Source organism: Chanos chanos, chromosome 6 (genome assembly GCF_902362185.1).
Source record: "Chanos chanos chromosome 6, fChaCha1.1, whole genome shotgun sequence".
Classification (NCBI taxonomy): domain Eukaryota; kingdom Metazoa; phylum Chordata; class Actinopteri; order Gonorynchiformes; family Chanidae; genus Chanos; species Chanos chanos.
The window spans coordinates 28,872,814-28,891,989 of NC_044500.1; the positions used below are offsets into that span (position 1 = coordinate 28,872,814).

At 40.1% G+C, this 19,176-nt stretch overlaps 2 protein-coding genes across 3 annotated transcripts; one reads left to right on the forward strand and one right to left on the reverse strand.

The window, feature by feature from the left end:
* The first annotated feature begins 1,118 nt into the window (after positions 1 to 1,118).
* On the forward strand, positions 1,119 to 5,976 carry LOC115813809 (ras-related protein Rab-5B). Its single transcript, XM_030776442.1, has 6 exons — positions 1,119 to 1,201; positions 1,984 to 2,317; positions 2,840 to 2,991; positions 3,608 to 3,730; positions 4,016 to 4,109; positions 5,821 to 5,976. The coding sequence occupies exons 2-6, from the start codon at positions 2,158 to 2,160 to the stop codon at positions 5,946 to 5,948; spliced, it is 657 nt and encodes a 218-aa protein (XP_030632302.1). The 5' UTR covers positions 1,119 to 1,201; positions 1,984 to 2,157; the 3' UTR covers positions 5,949 to 5,976.
* Positions 5,977 to 7,753: 1,777 nt separating this feature from the next.
* On the reverse strand, positions 7,754 to 15,997 carry si:ch1073-456m8.1 (uncharacterized). 2 transcript variants are annotated; one of them, XM_030777821.1, is made up of 6 exons: positions 15,810 to 15,997; positions 14,309 to 14,389; positions 13,894 to 13,929; positions 13,280 to 13,441; positions 12,672 to 12,755; positions 7,754 to 10,238 (listed from the first exon to the last, which is right to left on the reverse strand). In XM_030777821.1, exons 1-6 carry the CDS (start codon positions 15,906 to 15,908, stop codon positions 9,546 to 9,548), a joined length of 1,155 nt encoding a protein of 384 aa, XP_030633681.1. In that variant the 5' UTR covers positions 15,909 to 15,997; the 3' UTR covers positions 7,754 to 9,545. The 2 variants fall into 2 exon arrangements, with proteins under 2 accessions (XP_030633681.1, XP_030633680.1); XM_030777820.1 differs by having other exon boundaries at positions 13,894 to 13,932.
* Between the last annotated feature and the right edge of the window lie 3,179 nt (positions 15,998 to 19,176).

The window sequence follows — 19,176 nt, forward strand, 5'->3', positions numbered from 1 at the left end:
AGAACAGAATAGAATAGAATAGAATAGAATAGAATAGAAGGATAAGTACTCATTATACAATTTTAGGGGAAATGTATTTATTAAAGGAGAGGTCTAAAAAAAGATCTTACCAAGGTTACAGAACAGTCTCTGCAACTTGTCTGCAACGATGAAGTAGCCTAAAGGCGACCAAGTGGGAATAGACTTCATGAGAGTTAAGTTTTTTATTATGTCTGTGGTTACAGCACAGGACTATGCCCTTCCGGAAACCGTGTTGAGAAGTTATCTTTGTATAATTATGCCCTACGGATCCTAGGAGTTTTAAAAACCCCATGGTGTATTGGCAAATGATTACTTTACGGGATTCTTGTAAGAATGGCAAGTCACAGGCTGTTGTTAAATAGCACCCCGTTGTGTCGTGTATGTGAAAAACAGGTTTCATCATTGGCGTACTCAGTTTATATTTGTATTGCTCAAGTTCTCAAGTTCACAGATGTTATCAGATAGCTGTTAAATGTCTTTTATTGTCTTTTCCACAAGCAGAGAAAATCTCAGTATCCATACAGACTGGAAAGGTAGACACACAATTCCGTAAACAGGAAACAGTCCGTGTGCTTCCTTCCACACAACGACCAAGGCTTTACTATAGGATTAAAATAATTGACCTAGGAAATAAGGACATTGTGCTACAACTGCATTCCATTGTCCTGACATAATAATAATGTTTTACTCGTGTGTGTGTGTGTGTGTGTGTGTGTGTGTGTGTGTGTGTGAGAGAGAGAGAGGGGGGGGGGGGGGGAGAGTTTCTGTCTGTTTGTCTGCCTGTCTGTCCGTGAGACTAACACCACACAATATTTTATGTCCCCAAATGAATTAATTCTGGTTATTTTTCAATAGCGATTTAAAAAGTAGCACAAGCTGACACGATATTTGCCGTGATATTGAATGAATTCCGCATTGCAACCGATGCGCAAGAACGGGCCACATTAAGTCATGAACTGATTTAGTTTTAAGTATGTTGCAATTGAACTCCGACACGGCAGGATGCACTCAAAACAAATGTGATTTGCCCAACAATTTAACGGAGAAGAAGCATCACCATCTTATTGGCCAAAATAGCTGTCCGTCTATTGCAGCCCCAAGAAGCTGGAATTAAGATAACGCAAGGGGCCTCTCTACTGGCTGGACAAAACTACTGGGAAGGAAAAGCCATTGTCGATCGGTAAAATGTGTCTTACTTTTGATTCTATTGTGAGTTCGCAGTTGTCGTTGTTGTGTAGGTACATGAAAAATCTTTAACGGGCGCATTTTGACCTGTTTGGGGCGCTGTCCTAGGTATCCAATGTTTTGAAGCCTTTCTTGAGACGCAGTACGAGGGGGTGGGGTCGCATTGTTTGGGTGAAATATTTTGCTGAGGAAGAGGTTGTAATGTAATGTAATGTCATGGCAGTGTCAACATTTAGTGATTTGCATTTTTAAAAGTTATTTCCAGAAACATAAGAGTTTTAAGCGCAGGGGAACATTCATTTGTACAGTTTTCGTCCGCCAGTAAATGAGTGACGCCAATTACTGTCATCGATGGTGAGATTTATGAATCTTATACATGGAAAATTGTGACAATTTTGTATCCTGTCCGATTAACTTTCGTTTCGATGTCAACGTGGAACGCTGAGCAGATCTTCGTCTTCTTACGTTAACGCACCTTTTATAACTGCCTTCCTGTCTAATTAGATATGTCAGACGATTTATTTCGGTAACATTTGCTCCCGAATGCGCCCCTAATTTGAGTCAGTACTGGTGAGAAATGGGCTGAGTGTATTTCATTTTAAACTAGGCGATACAATACTAATACTTCTTTACTGGTCATCTCTGCTGAAAAGAAGACCCAGTCTCTGTTGTAACAGTCTAACCGGAGTGCTGTAGCTTGATTAATACCGACGTCATGATAGTAAGTCTGCCATTATCATACATCTGCTGTTTTTGTCCTCCTTTATTGTCTTGCAGATTTCCTGCCTTCATCTGGCAGACGGGACCCATTGCCCCTGAGTGGGAACCTCTCTAACCCCCCCTCCTCCCCTTCCCTACCCGTCCTTCTGTCCCCAGCTGTCACTTGAACCCCCTTCTCCCTACTTTTTTTCCACACCTCCCCAAATACAATCCACCCTCCTCCTAGCCTCCATGGCAGGGCGCCCAGTGAGGCCGAACGGCCAATCTCCAAATAGCAAGGTGTGCCAATTTAAACTGGTTTTACTGGGGGAGTCTGCAGTGGGAAAGTCCAGCTTGGTGCTGCGGTTTGTCAAAGGACAGTTCCAGGAGTTCCAGGAAAGCACTATTGGAGGTAACACCTCACTGACTCTACACAGCTTCACGTTCAGTTATTATAAAACATAAAACTGTTTTAGACACAGCTGTCAAAGTACAACATTCATGAATATTCTCTTTGATGCTTGACCATCTAAATCCATAACTCTGATGTAATTTTTCACTGTGGTCGATGAAACATCATATTTTCAGAATATCATGCACACGAAAATTCGAGAAGAACTGGTGTGAATCATTTCTCTTTTAGGAACTTAGTATTATACAAGTGCTACTTCCCTTTTTACATCATGAGTAAAACCATCTTTGAAAATGACAAACTATTGTGCTTATATGCTCTTGTGGCAAATGCTACAGGGTTTAATTCATTTTTAATGTTTCATTTATGTAGAGAAAGAAGGCTTCTGATGTCCCCTCTTCCCATTGCCATTCTCTTGTCCACTGCCCTAAGTCAACTCTTCTTCTTCTCTGTGCTTTATGCTTTTATTACATCTCTCCTCTTTGTTCTTTATTTTCATCCTTTCATCCACGGTGTCTGTAGCTGCGTTTTTGACACAGACAGTCAGTCTTGAGGACACCACAGTGAAGTTTGAGATTTGGGACACAGCGGGACAAGAGCGTTACCACAGCCTGGCGCCCATGTACTACAGAGGAGCTCAGGCAGCTATAGTAGTGTATAACATTACTAACACGGTAAGTCTCACAAACACACACACACACATCCACACACACAAATGCAGCTACACACATGCACAGACCCATGCACAATAGAGGAACTTAAAATGCAGTTGGTGTATGTTTCATTAGTTATGTAATCGAGGTCTGTGTGCACAGACGACATAGACTGGTATGGAACCACCAGTAATACAGAACTTTACCATATGAGGCATAACTCTGCTTTTTCATTGGATCCACTCACTCAGTTGTCTTTTTCCCTTTTTGATTTGAGGAACTTTTAGCCCAGGAGAAGTGTACACATTGATCTGCACCTCGTAGCTTCACAAGTGTACCAGAATCCCTCATAGAGTCTGTTTAAATCGCATTTGAAGGTCTGGATGCAAACAATAAAACTCCAAAAGACCACAAATAGCTGAAGTTTTATTGTTATTGTTTTTAAAATATAAAATTGGTGTCAGTCTAGACAGAAGCATTTCAACCATCAGTCCACTCCATAATGTTAACTGTGTACATTTCCGTGTGGCCCAATTGCACACATCCACAAAATGTCTTTGTCAGCTGGCTTCAGTGCTACTTAGCTCTGTGTGTGTGTGTGTGTCTTTGTGTGTGGGGGGGGTCTTTCTTTGATCAGGAAACCTTCTTCAGAGCCAAGACTTGGGTGAGTGAGTTACAGAGACAGGCCAGCCCCAACATAGTGATAGCCCTGGCCGGGAACAAGGCTGATCTGTCTGCCAACAGAGCTGTGGAGTATGAGGTTAGCACACACAGAATCCTGCATGGAGAACTCTCTTAAGCTCTCTTATAGAGATTCTTTCAGCTAGTGTGTCATTCTGTTTGTACATAAGTCTTTTTCTTAATCAGTATTTGCATATCTGAAATGCCATTAGCATGTTCATGTTTGTCCTCATTTTAATCTGTGATTTTTTTTTGTAATGTTCTGACTGGAAGTGCTTCATTTGTGTTGAATCGACCGTATTGGGTAACTTGTGTCACGATCATGCTCCAGTGAGTCATTGTCCTTCTGTGCTGTTTCTGTCAGGAAGCACAGGCGTATGCCGACGACAACAGCCTGCTCTTTATGGAGACGTCAGCCAAAACGGCCATGAACGTCAACGACCTGTTCTTGGCCATAGGTGAGCTGCAGAAACTTCACCTGTGTAGCATTTTTTTATTAATTGTTTGACTGAATCTGAATCTGACTGAAGTTAAATTACCCAGGAAACACATTCCAAATAAAAACTAGAAAGTGAGAAATTAGCTGGGCTAGACAGTGCCTCAAACACACACACACACACACACACACACACACAGAGTTTGTTTCTATGGGAAATTTCCATTTTAGTGTAACTAAAGAGTAATAACCTAACCCCCAGAGCTATAACCAAAGAAATATTTTGGCACCTTTCAAAAAAAGAAAGAAAAAAGGTTTTCCCACACTAGGACCAGCAAAATGTCCTGACTAGATTTTTATTCTCAGATATTTATTTATTTACCAATGGGGACATTTTGCATGATACCATAAGAGCCTAAATCACACACATCTTATGTAATGCTGCCAAAGGAGAAAAAAATAACCTGAGAAAATACAAATCCAGAAATTACAAAACATTTTGGTGTTCCCCTCACTAGTTGGCCAAGACCTTTGCTATCTCACACACAAATGTGAGATAGTATCACACTAATGTGTAGCTCAAAGTTCAGATTAGCTTTGCCACGATACCCCCTTATAGTGAAGTGTGTAAAGTTAATTCAACTTTATCTTTATAGATATACACTGCCTGGCCAAAAACAAAAAGTTGGATTTGGACCCTCTGGAGGCAGTGTTCTGATCTGGGGTTACTTCAATTGGTCAGGTCTAGGCTCAGCAACGTTGTGTGACAATAAAATGAAGTCAGCTGAGTACCTGAATGTACTGAATGACCAGGTTATCCCATCAGTGGATTTTTTCTTCCCTCATGGCATGGGCATATTCCAGGAAGACAATGCCAAGATTCATCGAGCTCAAATTGTGAGAGTGAGGTTCAGGGAGCATGTGGAATCATTTTCACACATTGTCACCACAGAGTCCTGATCTTAACCCCATTGAAAGTCTTTGGGATGTGCTGGAGAAGACTTTACAGAGTGGTTAGACTCTCCTGTTGTCAACAAGATCTCGGCCAAAAATTAATGCAACTCTGGATGGAAATAAATGTTGTAACGTTGCATAAGGTTGTCGAAACAATGCCAAGGGGAATGCTACCATAATCAAAGCTAAAGGTGTTCCAATGAAATACAAGAGTGTGCGACTTTTTTTTTGGCCAGACAGTGTCTAATAGCAAAACAAATGACAAGACATCCACTTTTTTCAGTGCGTGTTTAAGTTTGACACAAGCCTTTGTGTTTCAGCTGTGTAAGTGCCTGAATGTTCACATGGTTGCCCTCTATGACCACAAATGTGATTAGAGCAAGCCAAAGTGTGACAAAGTTCACTTATAATTGCATAGTTAGCAATGCTTCTGTTTAGCCACTAGAGGGAGACAATACATTTGTACAAATGTGCTGCTTATGCAACAGTTCTCTCTTCTGAGTCTCATTTCAGTTCAGCAATAGTGGCTTCCAACCAGAGAATGTCCTTGAAGTAGCAAAAAACAACTTGACAGCCACCCCACTGCAAGAAGCAAAAAGTGACATTTAGTAAATCCTTTCTCTGAAGTAAACCTAAAATAAACTTTATTCAGTGGGAATTATGGGACAGTGTTACATTATTTTTAATGGTAGTAATATCACTGTTCTAAAATGGATATTCATTTTGGTTCACAATATGTTTTTAAATGTTGGACGTTGGATGTTTATTTTGTTTTTCAGCTAAGAAGCTGCCCAAGACAGAGCCACAGACAGGAGGGCCAGCAAGTGCTCCAGGGAGAGGAGGGAGATCAGGAGTAGACCTGAGCCAACCTCCTCCTGCCACCAAAAGCCAGTGCTGTGGGAACTGAGGGAACTGATGAGAGAGAGAGAAATAGAGAGAGAGAGAAAGAGAAAGAGAGAGAGAGAGAGAGAGAGAGAGAGAGAAAGAGAAAGAGAGAGAGAGAGAGAGAGAGAGAGAGATAGAATGGAGAATTTAGAAGAGAAAAGGTTAAAAGACAAAGATTATACTCTGTTCTCCACAAAGATAAAAAGCTAAGACGTAAGTATGGATAGAGAGAGAGAGAAGAAAATGGACTTCCTTCTAAATGATATGCATCAGTATACTGTTAATCAATCAGTCTAATCATAAACAGGCTACAGTTTATCAGACACAGCATGTCAAGTAAGCCATTCAGGAAAAAACCCCACACAAACGTAACACCTTACCACTGTTGTCAGTGTACACAAATTATTAGACTTTGAAGAACTGGTATGAAAACCGCTATAAGGTCTGAACAAACAAAAGCAGGTGCTAAGTTAGGTTCTTTGGTGTCATCTATCATCTTGAGATCAGCTGAGAAACAGTTGTATGTGTATTCTATGATAGGTCATTTCTGTACTCCTTTCACAACTTAATCAGAGTAACTTAATAGGAATGGTGGATGCAGTATGTGTGTATGGTAAAGATTTCTATATTATCCACTTTTTTATCGGTATTAATCTTCCCAATCATGTTGTAACCTACATTGTACATACTTGCATCTTAATCTAATTACAAAGATATATGTTCCATGTTATGAATGACACACCCTCTGCTCAGGTGTCTCAATGATCTAATGTCACTGTGTTGTATACTTCTGAGGGAGTGATGCCAATGAAGGACCAGTTTTACCCTTTTTGTGCTTTAAAGGTTAGATTTAAGCCTGGAGATGGTGAAGTCGGGCCTCAGAGCAAGACTTGGAGGATAATCAGAGAGGGATAAAGATTAATTCCCACTCTGAAAGCACAGACAGATGGTCAAAGAATCAAACTGACTTATGTTTGAAGTGAAACCAAAGACCCTTGCTCCAATCTCCAGCAAAGGAGAGCAAATAGCAGGTGTTAGAGCTGTTCTGTGAACAGTTATGGCCCTCAAGTTTAATTGATGAAGGTTTAGTATGGTTGAGCACAGGGTGTGTAGAGATCAGATAGAAGGAACTGTACTGTACAGTGTGGCTCAGTGTATACTTATGGAGTTCAGGAGAGAGATGGTTTAAAAAAAAAAAAAAAAGATAAAGGGATTTACTTGAAAGTGAAGTCCAAATGCTTGTTTGCACAAAACAGAGGCCACTTTTTCCAGACATTTAATCAAATTGTTTTGGCGTCTTGTGCATCAAAATGACATTTTAATAATCTGATTTGTCATGTTATTTTATCATACCAGACTTTTTTCATTTTTTGAAGAGAAAAATAAACTGATGGATGACACTGCTTGTGTTAATCATGGATGCTGTGGCCTTTTGTTTGATACAGGGCTGTTTATATGGGCTGGTTATCTTTCTTTTGGCCTTACACAACATCAGTATCTAATGATATTTTTCGTGAAACGCAAAAAAAGTAATCCACATTCATATAATTGGAGAGATTTGAAAATATCTTCGTGTATTTAAGCGAGTGAACAATCAAGCTAGAAGATTAAGATAATCATTTTTAAGCGATGTATTTAATGTAAGTATAGATTTATTTTAGAAAAACAAAAACACTGTTTTTCTGTTTATGAATAAATTACCTTTCATACTACTATGATGTGTGTCATAGTAAAGAGCGGTTTGTGTTGTAATGTGTCAGGGGAATATATATAATATAGCAAAATCCAAATGCACTGCCGTGTATAAAATATTTAATATGCAGATAATTCATCTCAAAATACATATTCATATTAAAACTAGCCAGTGAAAAGAGTCATTCTGTAACAAGACTGAATTGCTTTAAGATCATGCAGCTTGAGAATGTTTGAAAATAGTTCAATATATCATTTAGCTATTGTGCTTACAGAAATCCTGCTGTTTACAGGAAGTGCAAAAGTAAACACACAAAAGAAAAAAAAACCCACAACTTTATATGCACTATTGAAGAACACCATTCAACATGCTGCAAGTTAACTTGTCAAACAGATGAGCAATAGGATGGAAACTTACATACATGGATGCGCCCATTTTATAAGATGGCACTGGACAACAGTGCATCAAAGACCAACTGACCTGTAAATGGACACTAATTTACAGTATTTAGAAATCCACAGACAGGCCTCACTGGCCTGTTCTGTATTACTGTGCAGGAGAAATTCCCTTAAAAAAATTAAGACCATGGTGGCTATTTTATACTGGACTACCGGTACAGCATTTTAAAGAAAACAGTTGAGTAATCTTAAACTGTATAATGTTTGTGAAAGGAAAATAAAAGTTACGTTGTAAAAACCTGTAATCAACAGAAATATACCTATAAAATCCGTTTTAGTATCTGTCCTCAGTAGCTTATGCGAGGGGACAAAAGATTAAACCCGAGGTGACATTGTCCAGCAATGTCAGGTAAGAAACAGCGTGAGGCCTCTCCCAAATCAGTACAGCAGTTTTAGTGCAAACACAAAGCAAACAGTGACTCTGGAGGACACTGTGGTTTATCTCTATGCTTAGTCATGCCAGCTCCTAAAACACCCACCGGAATGTAAATCTGTGATTTATCAACTGGAAATGAACCATAGCTAATTCACTGGGTTAGGCCTAAGACAATTAAAAAACAAATTTCTACACATTGGCACAGCTAAGTCAATTCCCTGTTGTGATTATTAAGTGTACTGAGAGAAGGCACTATATTTAAACTCTTTTTCCATCTTTTTAAACTTGTACTAGCAAGACCTCCTGATGAAGGCATGATAAACAGTAAACAGAAACACAACACACTGATATTAAAATGCTCTCAAGGTTACTTGAAGACGTCACTTATCCCTTCCATGCAGATAACTAATAACAGTAGAGGCAAAACAGTAATAGACAACTCGGATTATAAGGTGTCCGTGTGTTCCCTAACAGACTTAATGTGTCTGAGTGGCACAATGATAAACAAACAAACAGAAAAAGTTCTCTCTACCATAAACATGATAATTCCCTGTATGAAAACATATCACAGCAATGTTCAGTTGCTCTATACAGCCAAAAAAGACAGTATATGAAAGAAAAAAAAAGGTAAGCAGCAGTGCTAATTACAGTGTATGTGGGAATAAAAAAGTAAAAAGTGCTTTCAGATTTGAGGAGATCCATGTTGTCTGTTGACGCTAAGACATCTTTCAGAGTTGACTCAGGCCTTCTGTGAGTGGAGGACACAGGGAACCCTCAACTCTGTAGGATTAGACTGTTGGAGAATCTGTTGGAAGTTTACAGCAACAACAACAACAACAAAAAAAAAAAGATATTTTCCAATATTGTGGGTACAGGGCTGAGGAATGGGAATTATTTCTGATCAAAAAAGAACATAGGACCACAGTTTTAGGAAGGATAAAACAGTCATTGATTCCCTTTGGAGAAAAAAAAAAGACAATGACTGCTAGTGCACTGATGTGACAACAGGGGTCGAACTGGTTTCTCACCAGCGTTTGAAAAATGCCATGCTGAATCAAACAGGTGAGACTGATTGGAAAAGCCTTTGTTCTTTTAGGACAGGATACAAGAATCTGGAGATTTCGGGCTCTTTGGCTCAATGGAGTTCTTTTGGCTTCCATCTTCTTCTCTGGCCTCTTCTTCTGGAAAACCTCCATCTTGAGGGTTATCCGGAGTAGCAGCGTCATCATGTCCCTGTAAATCCGATCGAGCATCTTCATAGGTACTGCTCTCATCATTGTCATCTCCATCTTGGGCTGGCTGGTCAGTTGGGCCGGCGCTGTCTGCTGCTTTATTGGCCTGTGAGGGTTGTTCAGACAATCCAAAGGTTTTGTTAAAAAATGTGCGGAGACTAGTTCCTGGGCTTCCACTGTCTGACGTGCCATGTTCCTCATCTTCGTCCTGGTCTACGGATGTACCTTGTGGGGCTTTCTGAAGCCAAAGGGGACCTGCCTTTCGTTCTGTTGACTGATCCCCCTTTCCCCCTTTGAAGAGAGAAGACAGAAGTCCTCTAGCGGAGGATTCCACTGGTGCTTCAGCCTCAGGAGACTGTGTTTGAGTGGCAGGGACGCTGTTCAATCGAATAACAGAGAAATGGGCTCCCTGTGATTGGCCTTCATCTTTATTGGATGTTTTTTCGATCTCTTCGTTTTCTGGTTCATTTGTGGCTTCCACAACCTCTCCCTCATCTTGCGTGGTGCTTTTAACCAGGGTATACACTGGGACAGCTGGTATCATGTTCTTCTCCTGTCAAGACAAGCAAGAGGAAAGTGCATGTTACACCTTAAGTTAGTTTGTACAGAATGGAAAAGATACAGGGGACATTCCAACAGGCAGGATTTTTCAGCTGGAAAGATAACTTGAGCCAAAGGTCAAAACTGCCTGATAAGAGAACACCCTTGGAACATTCCTACTGATGTTTGGCTCATGGTATCTGGCAAACTCAGAAATCCTGCTTTGGGGAAAAAGCTCTTGGCTTTGTGAATATCCCTGCTCCTTGTAACGTGTTACCAAGGTCCAAAACCTCTCTCTGTGATACCATAAACTTGGAACCACTACACAACTGTATTAGACATCTTATCAACATGACTATGATAGTCTAACCTGCACACAGCATGAACAAATACAGTTTCTTCCAAAGCTTTCTAGGATGTTCAGATCAGATTTGCCAGGCTCATCTTCCACTACATAGGTTTATTTTGTGTGTGTGTGTGTGTGTGTGTGTGTGTGTGTGTTCTGGATATGTGCTTGTATAAAAGACAGGGCAGGGACGTGATGTGAGGGAATGAGTGTGTGTGTGTGTCAATGCAAATGCTCACATATTTTTGGCACACATCAACAAGCTCCTTCCATTTTCCAGCATACACAACCATATTTCACATTCACCACAACCAATTTGACCTGAACTGCTCTTTCAGACCCAAGTGTAATGTCTGTTTTTACAAACACCATCAAACTGTTTAGGTTTCATTTACATTTTCAAACTGCCAAATCACTTTGGTTGAAGATACCATGAAGCATCGTACCTAAAACATTCATTTAAACTGTTTGCACTGACATTAAACTGAACAAAACAGATGGGTCAAATTTACCTCAAACATCACAGAGGGGATACATCAAGTACTGTTAACTGCACAACAGAGCAGGCTGTCAGCCAGCCTGGAACCAACCCAGCGGGTGCTCCCTTCTCTGTTTTTTTCCCCCACTGAATATTAATTTGAAGCATGACAGCGCTGCAGTGAAACATTAACATCTGAATAATCAAATCATCCACCAAATGATGTGAGACTCAAACATGTGACCAACCAACCCACCAACTGCCTTCTCCCAAATCACTGTGATCAAATTCCTCTTCCAAGTCAAGATTCTATCTAGCTGTAACCGAGCAGGTTTTTCAGCTCTACCTTTTTATGCAAATAACACATGAAGCAACACTGATTCCAAACTGGTTTGGTATATGATTTGAGTTATGCTCTATGCAAGGACTGAAACACTGCAGAAGGTTCAAACTCTACACTTCATGCAATCTGTTGTGAGCCATTTCTCTAAACCCAATCATTGCATTAAGTATTTAAAATTGCCTCATGACTTGAACAGGAACCAGAACAAACTGACAAGTGCCTGTTTCCTGCTGCAGAACAGGAAACACACAGCGTCTTCCTGACTGCCTGAGAATGACGGGCAGGGTATCCTCCTGCAGTAAATAACACAGGCCATTAAAAAAAAAAAAAAAAGACAACGCCCAAGGTCCCCAGGACTACAACCTATTTCAGACACGGAGTAATAACAACAAAAGATCAAAAATGTCCCTCTACAGCCAGAGGAGACTATTATAACGGTGTGTTAAGAAATATGACTTACCCTGTGTCTCAAGAGCGGTTTTAGGTACCTGATTGTGTGTGGATGCAAGGATGAGTCATACTGGGAAAATGTTGACTCTTGGTGGAGTATTCAGTGTCAAATGTTTTCCATACTCATTTGTTTGCTAAATGCCCAAAATGTTTTAATGGCAACTAAAACATAGCAACTGTGTCTGAGTCTGACTTTTAAGTCTTTCAGCAGTTTTTTGTTAAGCATTTCCAGTTGACATGTATGTGCTAACATCACAGCTGTATGTGTGATGAAATACTTGTGCAGCACTGTCACCATGCTCATAGCTCACACTTAAGTGGGAAAAAAAATTCAGATCCTATGATACCACATGAAAGTATAAACAACGTGATCATATTGAAACCTAACCTGAATTTAACAAGAAAAGAGAAAAAGATGGTAAAGATGGCAAAATCTTTTTGGCTGCATGTCTCAAAAATGACAGCCTAATATATAGATTGGTACAATATTTAAATATTGAGCAGTTAATTGGATGAATTTTGAATTTCAACCTTAGAAACAGCAGCAGCAAACTGAACTGTTTGCACAGTTGGCAATGAGTAACAGAGCATGTTATTTGGTTTCAGTAAAAAAAAAAAAAAAGAAAGAAAGAAAGAATTCCAAGCTAACACATCTCATCCTGTCAAAGTTAAGCAAAGCTAAGCATAACAGAGGCTCCCTAAAAGAGGAGTTACACAATCAGGCAGGCATGCAGTAACAAGCCTTTAGACTCTGCATGGCCAGAATAAGAAAGTCTAAACCCGTTTGTCCATGTGATTACATAACTGTAGCCCTCCCTCCTTCCCTAACCTCTTTTAACTGCTCCACCTCCTGCTTCAGCAAGTCCACCGCAACCTCTAACTTCTTCCTCCTCTCCCTCTCCTGCTCCAGTGTCTGCAGAGAGAGAGAGAGAGAGAGAGAGAGAGAGAGTTGGCATCAGGCTGACAGTCCAGTCCATCAGAATGCATCAGTGAATGGTCTGATTCATAGACAAGTGTAGTAAACACAGTGAAGAACAACTAGGCCTATTACTGGTTCAGTCTTTGTATATTGTGTATTTCACAGTGGGGTGGGAAGGCATGAATGGACAGGAAACACAGAACCACTGAATGAATCTCATGGACTGTGGGAGGATTTGTCAAGCTGTAGTGAGTTCATTCAATCTGCCATTCTGTTTTTATATTAGTGGTGTACACATCACATTGCTACAGTGCTGACCATGGAACAGTACGACTAAGCTATATGGGTACCGTGGAAACAGGCATGGAACTAAGCAGTGAGGCACTAGAACAGAATAATACAAATTTGCAATATTGTGGGCTATCATTTCACCTATGGATTCTGTAACATATGTGTTTTCACAGCTGTTGTGACATAAGAACAATGTAAGAGAATGTGTCACTCATTCTGGGCTGTACCATGCTGAGGTCATGAACCTCCCTCTGGGCCTCTGCTAGCATCTCCTCAGCACCCTCCAGAGCATCCTGCAAACAGTCCACCTGAAAGAGCAACACTTCCCGCTGGACCTCCAGCCCCCGCACCTCCTGTAGAGTGTCCTCATAACTTGCCTGGAGGTCCATCTGTATGAGCACGGGGGGCAGAGCGAAAGAGAGTGAGAGTGAGAGAGAGAGAGAGAGAGATTATGATTAACAGATCACTAATGCCAACACCCAGTCTTGATTGCTCTGAGAAGGCTGAAAGTGGGTGTGATTTAAAAAGAACAGTGCTGTGAACATCCAGCCCTGTTTTCCACAAGTAGTCACTCATCGGCAAGACTAAGCAAACAGTTAACCATCATGGGCATGTTTCTCACAGTGACAAAGCTTATTAAAAAGCTTCTGCTGTGCAGTAAACTAGATAGCTTATAAACTGCATTTGTGTAACCCATACAAAGACACCAAGACTCTATCATGACTAATGGGTTACTTCCTCAACCAAACATACCAAACATTTTAACAGAGACAATGACTACTTGAGATACTCTGAGATAATGATGACTACTTGTTTGCTGATTGAGAAGTCAAATAAATACCATATCAGGAAGTCCCACTGCTGGGTCCTCTTCACTCTGCTGGCGATCATTAAAATAATTACTTTTAAAAATCATCACCGTACAAGCCAAAAATCACAAAAAAGACAGCTAGCTGGTGGTCAACAAAGTGATTTAAAAAAAAATCAAATCAGTCGGTTTGAATGTGACATATTACACTTAAACACCAAGCTTTGTTGAACTGGTTCTTCTTTGTTTGTTTTTGTAGAGATCCCATCCATTTACTTAAATACACTTTTATTCGTTATTTGTGGCAGCTATCCTTTGTTCTAAAGTCACCACATCACAGTCTATTACACCTGAAGTTTTTAGTGACTGATTTGTGTGTGAAACTGCACGTCTATGTATACAAATGTTCGTGATTCTTCTACATTCCCAAATCCCACCCTGTTCTCACCTGAATTTCAACTCGTTCCCCCCTCTTGAGAGAGCCATATCTGCTGTCACTGCGCGTCAGACGTTTGGATGATTCTTCAGCCTAACATACCAAGAAGAGAATGATACATGTAAACACAATGCTGAAAAAACAGGACTGAACCAATTCCAAAACACAACAGCACAGAGGACAATGTTTTTAGGTCTTGTTCAGTCATAAATAAATGACGGTAAATTTGCGTAAACCAGTCATGTTTTGAAATTTTGTGAGCTCTTTAAGCGTGGCAAGTACAAGCAACAGGGAATCTCTCATTCGCCCCTGATTTATGCTTCCAGCGAAATAACTTTACCATTCTAAGGTATTTTTATAGTGACAGAGTCAGGAAATAATTATGTATGCTGTATTTATAAATATTTTATGAATGAGTGTGAAAGGTGAAATCACTACTTAAAAGAACACACATTACTTTTTCCTCATTCTTGTTTAGTTCACGGCTGGCCAGTATGTCTGGCCAGCGCGATAAGGGAGAAGCTACTGCTGAGAAATATTGCCAATGTAGCTTACATGTACCAATTCATAAATGTAGGCTACATTGACAACAGTTACGTCTGTGGGAACACAAAATATTTCCTGATTGTTCAAATTTTCACTCATTAAGGATATCGCTGACTATAACCAATAACTGCATATAACTTCAGTGCAATATCTGAACATAACCTACTATGATCTGGTTTGTTAAAATATCAAATAAAGTTGGATCGGGATTTCCGAATTAGTTGTGCATAAATTTAACAATCCGTTTGCCATTACAATATTCCAATATCTCAACAACTAAGACTGAAATGTTTTTTCCCCCTAAGTACAAAAACAGCAGAGTGTTCGGTGTTTTGTTAACGGATGGTTGGTGAAACTGTTAAAAAGACGCTGAAATCGTAAGCTTTAGTTGCAGTGTAGCAACCCTTGAGTCAGAGAACGCCTACTCATGCAATGGCTTCAATACTGGTTCTTTAGGGACCAGACTTGGTGAGGAAGCCATCGTTTCATCAGCGAAGTAACTGAGCTTGAGAGTTCATCCGTTCATTTTTCATTCATTAAAAGTTCAAAGTGATTCAGAATCGCTTGAACTAATATTGTACTTAATATCCGTACGATGATTAACTGTGATTTAGCCCGACGACAAAATCACCGAAGCTTAGCGATGACCAAACCTCCAACCAGCTATACGACTACTTTTAACGTAGTGTTTTGCCTCCAGGAGCTCCCAGAGAAACCAAAGAAACAACACTGCGACTCGAGAGCTGGAACAGAGAACCTGTCAGCTATAATTACACAGAAAGAAGATTACTCTCACTTGACATCAAAATCAGCCAACAATGGGGTCTGCATTTCACTACATTATGTAACAAAAAAGACCAAATAGTCGAAGAATCTTCACAAAGCTGTATGATTATGTACACAGAACCTTGCCAGACATTGCCAGACATAAGAGTACGTGACTTCTTTTTTTGTTATGTTTTCTCACCTCTTTTATTATGTGTCTAAGCGACTCTTCTTCACTCATTCCCCGTGAAAGGGTCCTCTTCCTTGGTGTCCCTGCCCGCTCCAAGCTTCCCGAATGCATTTTGATATCACGCACAAGAGGCTCTGATACGTTTTGTCGAGGTTTTAGGGGCTAAAATTGCCTGATATCTCTCGCCCCGTTGTTCAGGTGTTGTGTTTAACAAGGGCGTTTGATTATGTGAAGACAGCCGTAGTGAACATAGTAGAACGATGGCTATTCGGAAAACAAAATTCAAAATAAAGGTCCGCCCCGTGAGAGAAGGCTTTAAAGCGTGTGTGTGGGTGAGAGAGAGAGAGAAAGAGAGAGAGAGAAAGAGAGAGAGAGAGGGGGGAAAGGAGTGTGAGTGCGTGCAAGTGCGTTCGTGTGTCCATTCAAAAGAATTAAAATTTAGAATTTATTTTAGTTTTGTTTATTTGTTTTTGTTTTTTTTCTTGCTTTGTTTCGTCACACACAGATAGCAAAGGTATCAATATAGAGGGAAAAAACTTGGTTGTCCCCTTAAAAACAAAACAAAACAGAACAAAACAAAAAACAGAAATAATGCTGACTCGGTGTTCTGGTGCGCTTTCCTTAGGGGTTTTCCATTTGAAAAAATCATTCTCAGTTTTGGTTTCTAACTGTTTCTGGTTTTACACAATGGATAGGTCAGCGTGTAGTGCGTGGGTGTTACCGTTAACTGCAAATAGTTGGGACGGTATATTTGCTATTCCCAATACACTAATCTATCGAACGCCCCCTTAGAGTTCCTGCGTCCAGTTATAAAAAAATATTTTCAAAGTAAACATAGAAACAAATCGCTTTCATGTTTTAGTAGAGACCTTGTAAATGTAATGCTGTTTCATAAAATATATCTTTTGGCCTGAACGTTACCCCATGGGATCAATTGTCGCTGGCAGCTGGGTAGCGAATTTCCCTTGTCGAGGGTTTTTCGATGTTCCTACTCTATAAGGTATACTCACCGATTTTCAGTGGCTGGTCTGGAGTTGTACAAGTTTTCCTTGTAATATCGCGTGTCCGGTCATAACTGCCATATGTTTCAAATGTTTTCCTCACAATTCTCTCTTTTGCAACGATAAGATAATTTCCCTCATTTTCCACTTTAACTTCCTCTTAATGGACATCCGATTCAGGTTCATAACTACACCATGAGGACTGGTTATGCAACATGCTGTGAACGACTTCAAATTTAATTTCAAAATGACGAACCGATTCAGGAGAATATTAGTCTACCTTGTAACACTACGGACAATTAGGGACGTCGCACGGAAATCCAATTCCCAGCTGATTTATGGATTCGGTCCGATTCCTATCTGGGCCAATTCTGCCCTGCATTCACCGCCGCTGGCATGTATAAAAAAAGAAGTTAAGCCCTTTTGATATGGGCTCATTATAGGGTAATACTGACCTTGGCGTTTGGGTTTCGGTAGACCTACTCTAGACATTTTTTGGGTCAAGCAAACACTTGTATTTCAGCATATTTTTCATTCAAACCCCTCTTTTCCCATAGCAACCTAATACGCTCAAAATTACAGTACACGGCGTTATCAAGCAATTTTGAAAATGACAAGAATAGACCTGTTAGGCTACTTGCCAAAGCAAGTCTTTCCATGTGGCATGACTGTCATGTTACAGTACACAAAAAACCTAAGAAAAATAGCCCTGACAGTAATAAAAGAAGGCAATTCAGATTAAACCCATATCTCAGCTAACTGAACTGTAAACTGTAGTAAGGTTTGCCTCCAAAATAATGGCTATTAAGTGACCAAAAAATGAACAATAGTAAGCAATTTCCTTATTCAAAGCTGTTCTACTATGTATAGGTATCGCCTTTTCGTGAAAAGTTCTCTCTATGGATAGCCTACCCTATACTGAGTTCAAATACTCATTCAGCTCGAGACATGAATCGCACGCGCACAGGAATTCAAACTCCCAACGGATGTCTGCTGAGGGTCGGCCATGTTGCCGGGCTCCGTGAGAAAAGAAAGGCAAGTGCTGTAAAATTGTTATGGATAGTATCGAAGGACAGTTATTGAAAAAAATAAGTATCCCACTAATAAGTCGATGTAAATTACTAAAATTATTTAAACTTTCATAAGTAAACAATTCAGTTCGAATTCAGTGCATAGTTTAAGATCTGTCCACTAACTGTCTGTCTAGCGATTGTAGCTAACTATCTACAAATCATCATAGTAGGCTATGGTAAGTTAATTTTCTGAGCAGAGGCAGATGAGTGTAGGGCTAAAGGCATTTTGGTTTTTGTTCAGTCAGACTATATTGTTTTTCGTACAACTAGCATGTCTGTCTCTGATACCCACTGTCTGTGATTCTGCGAGGTAAACTACCAATCGTTCGCGGCAGAAGACCAGACAGTACGGTAGTAGGCCGATAGTAGATCGTTGGTTAAATGTTACTGGCGGCTTAAATGGAGAAGGGTCTAACTTGTTGAAATGAATTAAATGACCCAGGTAAACCATTTCCTTCATTTAACTAACAAAAAAGAGCAACTGAGGATATAGCACCTGTACTGTCACATGTACATTTATACAAGGCACATAATATTAATTTCAGCAGAGAACATTAATGACACAATGAAAACATATTTTCATACCGTGGAGTCCGGTTGTCAGCTTTTGTTCTCGTCTTATAACGAGTGGGGTTTTCCCCCGAAAAATACATCATTTTACAGAAAATATTTTCTCATGTTTTCTCATCAGTTGGAAAGGCCAAAGGCCATATGTTCTCCCTACACAGCCCACGTCAGTCTGGACCAGCAGTCGCCGTTCACCTAGTCTACCCGCAATTCATTATATGCCAGATGGACAACAGGTGTCAGTTTGACATGTAATGAGTCGCATGTATACCTAAGTGCTCTGTCAGAGAGACAACGTGATGTCACGTATAACTGCAGAGAATCTTATTGGTATATTGTCATAGGTGGGCTGTTTTGGTGCCACTGTCTATATATATACACAATATATATACAATATATATGTCTGTGTGAGTGTGTGCGTGCGTGGACGGGTGTATAGATGGATGGACAGATGATTGGGTAGGACAGAAGAAAAGAGAAAAAAAAGGATGAGGTATTGCAGTTGCAAGTGAGAAGAGCACTTAGAAGTAACACTGTTTAGAACTTTCAAAGATGATTAAGCAAGGAAGGATCTAAAGGATTTGGAGGGAGATGGTGAGGAAATGGTGAAGAATGGTCAGAGATGGTGAAAAAAAGTTGACAGTTTGAAGAGTATGTGGAGCACACAGTGTACAGTGCTTTTGAACAGTGTAAATGGAAGAGTGGACACACGAAAAGCTGGAGAGGGAATGAATGGAT

What these genes read in the sequence shown, in the direction of transcription:
- LOC115813809 (XM_030776442.1), top strand. Translation starts at nt 2,158, where the DNA reads ATGGCAGGGCGCCCAGTGAGGCCGAACGGCCAATCTCCAAATAGCAAG. An exon ending in ACAGAGCTGTGGAGTATGAG is followed by an intron (nt 3,731 to 4,015) that starts GTTAGCACACAC and finishes TGTTTCTGTCAG; the next exon opens with GAAGCACAGGCGTATGCCGA. An exon ending in CGACCTGTTCTTGGCCATAG is followed by an intron (nt 4,110 to 5,820) that starts GTGAGCTGCAGA and finishes TTTGTTTTTCAG; the next exon opens with CTAAGAAGCTGCCCAAGACA.
- si:ch1073-456m8.1 (XM_030777820.1), bottom strand. Translation starts at nt 15,908, where the DNA reads ATGCATTCGGGAAGCTTGGAGCGGGCAGGGACACCAAGGAAGAGGACC. An exon ending in GGGAACGAGTTGAAATTCAG is followed by an intron (nt 13,933 to 14,308) that starts GTGAGAACAGGG and finishes AATGATCGCCAG; the next exon opens with CAGAGTGAAGAGGACCCAGC. An exon ending in CAGTGGGACTTCCTGATATG is followed by an intron (nt 13,442 to 13,893) that starts GTATTTATTTGA and finishes GTGCTCATACAG; the next exon opens with ATGGACCTCCAGGCAAGTTA.